Here is a 10305-nt window from a genome sequence, read left to right as displayed (position 1 = left end):
AACCAACGGATTTCTGTCCATGCGCTACATCGCTAGCCTTCCGGGCCTTTTTTGTTTAGACCAATCACGTTGCGGGATTTTAAAATTGTCGTACAGAGGGAGCAGCTGTCTGCAGTCAAAGCGAAGCGGTCTTGTTCTGGATGTGGCGTTCCACAACTGGTGTGGGATTAACGTCGTGTGCTAGCTGAGGGTTATTCGGCATCGCATAATATTCCAAGGCCCAGCGCACACTTCGACGCCGTCATCACAATGTCTCTAACGTGGTTTACACCCTAAAGGCTAAATGGCGTGACGTTCCAAGGCAACCTAGCGTATCATGCGTGGTCAACTGTTCATGTGTAAGAGGCCAAATTTTTGTGTAGGATTACCTTTCGGTTTCCGGGACTAACGACGATGGCCAAGGCAACAAAGCGAGCATGGAAACTTCGTGAGTATCTTTTGAACTTCTCTCGAGTTGCGGAGGTGGCGCGAGTTTTGTCACGGCTATGCCATATCTGGCGAAAAGTTGGATATGCGGTGCCATTCATTGATTCGGTGCTATGGATGCGATCGGTGACCATGGTTCACTGCATACATGTTATTGATTCCGTTTCCAACGTTCTGTTGTAACGGTATACGTCTAGCCTACGCGGCTAATAGGCAGTGCTGTTTGGCAGCATGTGTAAAAGACTACCGAATGCCGTAACTTGTTATACACCGATTGGCAATTGTTTCGTAGTATGTTTTGCAGCTGGTACACACTACTCGCTCGTTAGCACCCATAAAGTTATGTACTATAAGTGGCTGTCATGCAGTATAGCCTATCAACGACAGCACCGAATGCCCTGCACTGTCTTCACTCGGTCGTGTCACTGACTTCAGGCATGTCGCATCGCTGGGCAGCGCAGTTTTGAGAAGTTTTTCGGCAAATTTGTAAATGTCATACTGGGTACGACAAACAAATATTGCACCTACTGGGTTTCTGTCAGTGCGGACGATCACTCGTAAACGATAGAATATATATCCTTTTTTATGCTCATCCTTTTGTGTGCATGGAAGTAGGTTCACGTGTTAGCTTGAAAATGTTCCTGTATTCTTAGCTTTTGTGTTCATATTTTTTTAGAATACTAATTCTTAGCGTAATGAACCTGAGTTGGCCAACGATTGTTGAGGTACATTTGCCTGCTTCGATTCGTCGCTAGCATCAGTTCACTGAGCCATAGATCCACAGGTTGTTCCGCGCTGTCATACATTTTCAGGACGCATTTGGTCGTTCCTGTTATCCTGCCGAGACGGCACATGTTTCTATGAGTTACTGTGCCCTGAAAACACAAACAGGAAACGCTATGATCACGAAAGCTGCGATTACAGTGAACTAGGATACTGCGATGCAACTGCAAGTAAAATCTCGTTATGGCAAAATTGAAGGTGCTGCGTTCTACCACTTCATTTTATGGAAGTTTTCACTCTAACAATCCGATCATTGAAAAAGGATTCCGCCATTTCTATGCATAGTACTAGTATTTTTGCTGCACTTTCCACCTGTTCATGACATTACTTGCAGCAGGTGAGTGCGCGTGCTGTCCTGACGTTTATGATGCGCAGGAAGCTATGCTCACACTCGCCTGCTGCATGTTCTTTCAGCGCCAGTGCATACGTTCATCGGCGTCAAGGAACTGTGGCAGGTAACGAAATAGTATGCCTGTTTTTAAGTTCTGTTGCGGTCGCCGTGATGCTGGAGGTGTTTTTGTCTGTGTAGATGGCATCCTCGTTTCATGCTAGCCATTAGAGGATGCAATGATCTCGACATGCGGTATTGTAACATTCGCATGTCTGACAGTCGTCTTGTAGCGCAATCTGCAGACCTGCTTCATGATTGCTGACTGACGTTCCTGTGTCTTGCAAAAGCGCAGCCGTCGTATTTCCGCGGAGCTGCGATTATGGTCAATATAATGAGTCAGCGAAACTTTATTCACGATGTGCCGCTTGTAACGAGATGTAATGGTCTCTGTGGTTATTTTTCACACCTGCTCATTGTGCTGCTGCCGCATGATTTGCATCAACTAGGCCGCGTTAAGTTTGGTAAGTTTAAATCTGCGCGCGCCGCATCACAGTTGTGGCCACCTGACACATGAAATAATGCGTGTGGAACGCTTAAATAATCGACGTGCAGTCCAAGGGCATACTTGTTCCTTCTGTTAAAGAAATTCTAGTAAATATAGCTGTGGGCGTTTCCCCGGAAATGTAAGTTAGGGTGTGAAATTTCCAGGGAATTGGGTTTGAGGGTGTAGAGAACAATGGTAGTCATTTCTAGTGGTCATCTGCATTAAAAAAAAGTAAGGGGTGCCTCAGGGAAAAAACAAATAAGAAAAATAGAAGGGTGTGTGGCCAAATCACTGTATAGCGCTAAGACAGTGTCAACGCAAGTTATGGAACCCCCAGATGGTCGAAAATTACCCTTAACCCTCAACTGCGGCATCCCGCACAGCTCGAGTCTGTTTAGAACGTTACACCCCATAAACAAAACCAGACACACTGGCCGCATTTTCAGCTCTCTTCTTCGCCCTGTAGCACGTTCGAGCAAACCGAGGCAGCTAGAACATTGCATGATTGCGTCTAGTTTAAATTCGCGCAGGCCACCCTGGACAAAGCCTTTGCCCTGGGTCGATGTTCGCGCTGTACCGAATGAGTGTATAATTAATCGGCGGTCGTTTATCAGCCTCCATGCTTCCTGCGATGCTCCGCCCCTTCTCCGCCTGTTTTCTAACAGACGTTGACTGTTCGAGGGTGAGACCTTAGGTTGTTTTGTGCTCTGCAGAACAGCTGTGTATGGTGCTTAAAGTGAACTCATATATCCGGGTCGGTCGGTGTAAAATAAAAACGAACAACAAAAGAAACCCTAAAACTGATGTGTATAGTGCATCATTTTACCGTTTTTATCTGCTCTCGCTGGCGGAAACGTTCGTATCTATACCGAAAGCTATCAGGCAGGTAGCGTTATCGGCGAGTCGTTTTCCGTGCCTTCCTAGGTCTCACAAGTGTATTGGTATGAGGCAGAGTATCGTCACGGAATGTCGCAAGGTGGCTGATCGAAGGTCACTCCTATTGCTGAACGGCTTGATTTTTGTTTTTTGTTTCTTGTGTTTTTTTTTTTTTTTAGAATGGCGATGAAAGTCTTTATGACATACGTAATCTGAAGTCGCTCATTGTGGTGTATGTCATTGCGGAGCTAACTCGTTCGCATTAGGGTTACTTGCGGTAGGTAGGGGTCGGACTTTAATTCCAACCTGTAAAACGAATGATAAAAGTATGCCAAAATAAATTTTCAAAATTCGCTTTTAACCGAAAATGGCCAGTATTCATAATGAGCGCGACGCAGCGAACTGAAGGTGAAATCAGTAAAAAAAAAAGGAGGAACCATCAAATTACGGATATCACGGCTGCGTAAGACATTGACACCGTCAGATTAACCAAGTTTTGCGCTTTAAATCATTGCGCGCTACCCTACAGGTAGCGGGCAAAGCAGACCAAGCGGCTCTTACATCGTCCCTGTGTGCTAGCGAAGCGCTTTGTTCTCAGTCTTGTCCCACCAGCGTAGTTACTTGTTCGTGTGTTGTGGTCTGCTGCACGGAAAGATACTGGCGTGAAAGACCACATGGGCGTTAAGCGATTTGTAACGGAACAGAAGAGAGAAGCCGTGGCTTACAACTCAGTTTATTTAAAAGGAACACTGCTTCTAGCGCCATTTTCACGGCCATAGCAGCACGTGCTTCACAGCCATTTCTCGCTCATGCAGTCTGAAAGGACAAAAAGGAAGTTTTGTATTCATAGAGGTGAATCCATCATCTAAGGTTGGTTTGTGTGGTTTAACGTCCCAAGGCGACCCAGGCTATGAGAGACGCCGTAGTGGAGGGCTCCGGAAATTTCGACCACCTGGGGTTCTTTAGCGTGCACTGACATCGCACAGCACACGGGCGTCTAGCTTTTCGCCTCCATCGAAAAGCGGCCGCCGAGGCCGGGATTCGATCCCGCATCCTCGGGAACAGTAGTCGAGCGCCGTAACCACTGCGCCACCCCGGTGAGGCAATCCATCATCTAAGGGCACAACAACAACAATAACAATAATTAACATGTCAAATTCCTTCTTTGTTAGCGCAGCGGACAGCGAGCTAATATCAGTAGCCTCGCTATCATTTCGTGGTAATTTCAGCGGTTGCATGCAACTAAACTCAGTGCAACAAACTTAAAAAGAAACAACAAAACAATGCACCGCCTAAGAACTCTATCATAAAGCGTTGTTTGGCACACAATGACCTAGCTGCCTATGTGCCATAAAACTCAACGCAACACACAAGAACTCTAGGACTTCAGTATATGTTTCTTGCCATTGCGAACAATATTTGAATATTTGTCTACTTTTCGCCGCTGGGGAGCAGGGGTTAGGGCGGTCGACTGCTGTACCCAAGGAAGCGGAGTCGAATCCCGACCGCGGCGGCCGCTTTTCGATGGAGGCGAAAAGCAAGCGCCGGTGTGCTGCGCGATGCCAGTGCATCGCACGTTAAAGAACCCCAGGTGGTCGAAATTTCCGAAGCCCTCCACTACGGCGTCTCTCATAGGCCGAGTCGCTTTGGAGTGTTAAAAATCAGAAACCAATATTTCGTCTGCTGGTTTTTGTAGCTTGCGAACGTGCCGCGTTGTTGGCAGTTTGGAGGCGCAGAGGTCCGCGACTACCATCGGGGATTAATACAGACGTTCTTATTTTCCGCCGGAATGCATTTTGGCGACGTCGGAAGAGGCGTGCTCGTCGCCTCGTTCACACGCCCAGGCTGCAGGCCTTCTTTGTCTTTTTGCGCTGTTTGTGAGATTCGGTGCGCAGACTCACCGAGAGGGTTCTTATCGCTTCGTTTTATTTATTTTTTTATTTATCGCGCGACTAGCTGGTGTAGCCAGCTGTAACCTGTAATCAAGTTGGCGCAGCGGTGAGCTCCTGGTACGGAGTCGGGAAGCGAACTGCCGATGACTGGCTGCGGCGGACCGTCCGGAAGGAGGCGTAGTAGTAGAAAACCTTAAGGATGATCTCACGATGGGCGTCGGCGGTCCTCGGGGCTTTTTTTTTTTTCTTCTGTTGTTGTTGTGGCCCCTGCGAACGGGATGACCGCGCAGTCCACGATGGAGGAATCAAACTGAACGCTTGGTTCAGCACTGGTTACGCAGAAAGTTTTTTCGGGTTAGCGTTATTTTCAAGCCTCCAACACAACAGACAGGGTAGAACTGGCAGAGCTATCGAAGGTAATCAGTAACCTTAAAGTGTCCGACGTAAGGAACTATTATATGGAGACAACCGAGAATGTTCTAAAGAACGGTGTTACCTTAAATCGGCAAAGAGGAAATTAGGCATAGGCGAAAGTCAGATGTATGCGCTAAGGGACAATGCGGGCAATGCCATTACTATTATAAGTAGCGGATGAGTTCTATGCGACCTACACAGTAGCCGAAGTAGTCAACACAGTAATGATATTGCCAGTAGCCAAGTGCAATCAGATGTTCCACCAGTGACTAACAATGAGGTTAAGAAAACTTTAGAAGCTATGAAATAGCGGAAAGCAGTTGGGGGAGGATTATATACTACATATTTTTTGAAGGACGGTGGGGATATCGTGCTAAAAAAGGCTGGCCACTCTGTATACGCAGTGCCTGGTGACATCGACTGTACCGGAATCTTGGAAGAACGCGAACATTATCTTAATTCATAAAAAGGGGGGGAGGCTAAGGGCTTGCAAAATTAAGACCCATCAGCTTACTGTCGTTACGTTCAAGGTATTTACTAAGCTAGCCACTAATATAATTAGGACAACTGTGGACTTCAATCAACCAAAGGATCAAGCAGGTTTTCGGAAAGGGTACTCTACCATCGATCATACGGGTACCATCAATCAGGTGATAGAAAAATGCTCGGAATATAACCAGCCCTTATACATAGCATTCATTGATTACGATAAATCATTTGACTCCGTCGAAACCGCAGCAGTCATGCATTCGTTGCGAATTCAGGGTTTAGATGAGCCATTTGTGAAAGTGGTAGAAGATATGTATAGTGGCTGCACAGCAATCATAGTTCTGCATAAAGAAAGTAACAAAATTCCTATAAAGAAAGGTGTTAGGCAAGGAGACACGTTCTTTCCCCGTGCTGCTCGCAGCTTGCTTAGAGGAAGTATTAATAAACATAGAATGGGAGCAGTTAGGGATAAGAATTGATGGAAAATACCTCAGTAATCTGTGATTCGTTAATGATGTCTGTTAAGTAACTGGGTGGTTGAATTGCAAATAATGATTGATGACCTAGACAGGAGAAGTAGAAAGGTAGACCTAAAAATTAATAGACAGAAGACTAAGGTAACGTTCAACTGCCTCAGGAAGGAGCAGCAGCTTACATTAAGTAGTGCAGACCTGGAAGTGATAGGCGAATATGTATACTTGGGACAGGTAGCAACCACACATCCGGACCTTGAAAGGGAAACAAATAAGAGATCAAGATTAAGATAGAGCGCATTCGGCAACCACTCGCAGATAATGTATCCTGCATCGCTCAAGAGAAAAGTATACAACAGTTGCATCTTACTTATGGGGCTGAAACTTCATGATAACGAAAAGGGTTCTACTTAAGCTGAGGGCGACGCAGATTGCTATGAAACCGAAAATGATGTAACGTTTAAAGATAGGAAGCGTGCAGAGTGGGTCGGAGGAATAACTTGAGTTAATGACATTCTAGGGGAAATCAAGATGAAGAAATAGGCATGGGCAGGACATGTAGTGGGAAGAGAGGATAACCGATGGTCGCTTAGAGTAACAAATTGGATTCCAAAGGAAGGAAAACATAGCAGGGGGCGGCAGAAAATTAGGTGGGTGGATGAGGTTAAGAAGTTCGCAGGGGTCGAGTGGATGCAACTAGCACAGGACCGGGTTAATTGGAGGAATATGGGAGAGGCCTTCGTCCTGGAGTTGGCATAGTCCGGCTGATGATGATTATGATGTTATTTTCAAACCACCGTGAAGAATTTCGTCTTCGTGAAACGAGTGTGGAACAGGGTGCCACGCTAAGGCGAATCAAGGTTATCGTGGTCCGGTGAAACTGCAGGGCGCTTATGTTTATTGCCCATTGTTTGCATCCTTAGATTGGCACACACACTTCCTGAGCGGCTGCTCACTGTTTGTTCCGATAACTATAGCATATAACACGGTTATGGCACTCGTTAGGTGTCCAGGAGTCGCTCGTGCTTGAGCGACTTCTAGACGCCTAGCGAGTGCCACAACAATGTTCCCTTTGCTCACTTTGCGGAGTGTTCTTGTACTCATACAGTTAGATTGCATGTTTCAAATTTCAAATTAGGAACGCGGCATCGCAGTGCGGGCAGGACGTTGAAATGGTCTATTCGTTCTAAAATCCCTACATCAGCAAGTCTGATCTAGGGTAGTTCGGTCCGATGATTTCTTAGTGCGAACAGATTGCCATGGTGGGCCCTCGCTCGCACACGACACTCATTGGTTGCATAGTCCGCAAGCAGAGCGACTTAGAAGTGATATATTTTTCGGAGTTTTTTTCTCTTCATCCTCCTTCCTCACGTCCGTGTTGGCCCCGTCCATAGATGCACACTTACAACCGCGGCATCCTTGAAGTCCTGCTTTGCGAGCGCCGAAGGGCCCTGATCCCCCTTTTGTGCGGGGCTTCTCCCATGCCAATCCGCGCGTTCGTGTGTGTGTGTGTGTGTGTGTGTGTGTGTGTGTGTGTGTGTGTGTGTGTGTGTGTGTGTGTGTGTGTGTGTGTGTGTGTGTGTGTGTGTGTGTGTGTGTGTGTGTGTGTGTGTGTGTGTGTGTGTGTGTGTGTGTGTGTGTGTGTGTGTGTGTGTGTGTGTGTGTGTGTGTAGAGGGAGGAGGAAGGGAGGGAGGGAACGGGGTGTAGAGGGGCATGTGCTCCTGTGCGCGTGTCGAGGTATGGAGGTTGCAGGGGCGCCTAACTCAGTTATAATGTAGCTTAGTCACTGCATGGACCCTTGCGATAGATGAGCTGACGCTTTCAGAATGTGAACTGGTCGCTTTCCGGTTTCATTTCAAATCAACCGATGCCGCACCGCTTGGTGAGGAACCAGCGCAAGGAACGGGACACAGAGAGCGAAACAGTGAAAGGCACCCACGGGCGCTGGCTGTCCCGTCCCTTGTGCTCTTCCATCACCATACACACCCAAGTAGCCCGCCAACTCGCTCTCCTAAAGGCATTGACGATTACTTCATCATCATCAGCCGGATTATATCCTCTGCAGGGCGAATGCCTCTCCCATATTACTCCAAGTAACCCAGTCCTGTGCTGGGTGCATCCACTTGCCCCCTGCGAATTTAACCTAATTTTCTGCCACCCCCTGCTGCGCTTTCCTTCCGTTGACATACAATTGGTTACTCTTAGAGACCATCGGTTATCCTCTTTTCGTACTACATGCCCTGCCCATGCCCATTTCTTATTGATTTGCATTAGAATGCCTTAAGTCGAGCTATTTCTCTGACCCACTCTGCACACTTCCTATCTCTTAACGTTACACCTGACATTTTTCGTCCCATCGCTCCGTGCGTTGTCCTCAACTTAAGTAGAACCCTTTTCGTTAGCTTCCACGTTTCAGTTCCATAGGTGAGTACGGGTAAGATGGCAACTGTTATATACTTTCCTCTTTAGCGGCGGAGTTCGCCATCACAGGTGATTCCGTGCGGAGCCTTCCTCACTTGGGATTGGCGCAACAGCTTCGTTGCGCTCATATTTGCCGTTAGCGCATCTTGCTGTTTGTGTGGGACGCGGTGCGGTGGTTTAGTCTGGAGCTGCGTTTTCGACACTGCGGCGTGACCGTCGAGACAATGTGGGAGTTGTTAAACTGTTGCGCTCCCGAGTCTTTGTGCGGGCGCCGCTCGTCGCTTGTGCAGACGGAAGCGACGGGCACGTGTTGAACGCTGCGTGCAGTCATCTCTGCTCGGAAATGCACTTGGAAAGCGATAGGGATATTCCGCCTAACACAAAATGGAAAAAGAAAAATAATGATTTTGCCGTATGTCGGAATCTGCTGTCAATGATACTGCATTTTAAGCTGCTTCATGTTTTTCGCCACCGTGATTACAACAATTCTGGGCGCTCGGGGCTTTTTATTGCGTGAGCGCATTCCGCTGAAACACATTGGCTGTAGTGCAGAACTTAGATTAAGTGTCCTTTAGTGAGTGTTTAATTTATCTTCATCAATTATCAGTAATATTAAACCATATTTAATGGTTGGGTAATATTGGGCATGTCGGCCAGACTGTTTAATGTGAAAATATTGTTCACGTAAATCGGACCAAGAGCGCAGTGGAAGTGCGTCCGGACTCCCGGGGCGAAACTCGGTATCAACATCGGCTGCGCGAGTAAGCTGCTTCTTTCAACCGGAAAAGACCAAGCTTTATGGTCGTCACTATAGTCGACAGCGAAATGCGGATTCGGCGAAGCGAAGGGTAGTTTATTTCGGAATAAAGCGGCGATTTCCGGGAGAGCGCATCAAGGTCGCAAGGCCAGCTCGCACTGGCGACCATATCGGCTGCCTTCGAAGCTCGCTGGGGGACACATGCGTAATTAAAGATCGTATTTTACTTTTCTTCTTCCGCCTGTTTTCTGCGGCGCGATTCCACCGACGCGAAAGCCGCTTAGTGAGGGCGGATCATTCGGGCAATATATTAGGAAAACTTTGCACGAAATCGTGTACGGTTGGCGCGGCAGTTATTTTGTTGTTGGAGCGCATGTGATTTTGCGAGTGTATCAGGCCTTTAATGTCTCATTGTTTTGAATGCCGTCCTAGCTCGGGTGTATTTTCACTGAGGAGACAGAGCAGCATATCACAGTATCGAGCGGCTGCTAGGAATAGGTTTGCATTTGGCAGCGCACGTCCTTCCTTCTTTTTTCTTTTTTGTGGAAAACACTCGACGTCTAGTGGCCGTTCAAGAGGCACCTATCACCGTGTTCGTAGCTTTTGTGTGAGCTGAATGCCCGAGACACGAGCGAGCGCTCCACCGGTCTGATTACTGCGTCCGTTCAAGCACCGTCTCATCAATGCACAAGAGGGGAGGCGTGCTGGCTGGTCATTGCTCTTCTACCATCGTCTGGGTCGGGTACGTCGTTCGATAACAGCTGCGCGTGACACGAAGGACGCGGCATGACGGACACCGCGCGTGGCTTCTGTACAGTGCATTTCAGAAGTTTCCAGGCAGTCTTGCATGCCCATGATCACCGTAGCTGTCGCCGAGCCATGCGGGTGCGTTTATTGC

The 10305-nt window shown here is 47.6% G+C and overlaps 1 protein-coding gene across 5 annotated transcripts in view; it reads left to right on the top strand.

Moving 5' to 3' along the window:
- The first annotated feature begins 86 nt into the window (after positions 1-86).
- Positions 87-10305, top strand: part of kat80 (katanin p80) — a 200365-nt gene continuing 190146 nt past the window's right edge. For 2 of the 5 annotated variants that reach the window (XM_084590175.1, XM_084590173.1), the window contains exon 1: positions 90-427. In XM_084590175.1, the coding sequence (XP_084446301.1) occupies positions 394-427 (34 nt within the window). In that variant the 5' untranslated portion in view covers positions 90-393. Of the gene's footprint in view, positions 428-10305 lie in introns of all 5 variants that reach the window. The other 3 variants (XM_084590174.1, XM_084590177.1, XM_084590172.1) reach the window with 3 other exon arrangements.

The sequence above is a fragment of the Amblyomma maculatum genome, chromosome 1 (genome assembly GCF_055883805.1).
Source record: "Amblyomma maculatum isolate TAMU_Amacu chromosome 1, ASM5588380v1, whole genome shotgun sequence".
Classification (NCBI taxonomy): domain Eukaryota; kingdom Metazoa; phylum Arthropoda; class Arachnida; order Ixodida; family Ixodidae; genus Amblyomma; species Amblyomma maculatum.
The sequence above is the reverse complement of the archived record's forward strand: the minus strand, read 5'-3'. Positions and strand labels throughout refer to the sequence as shown.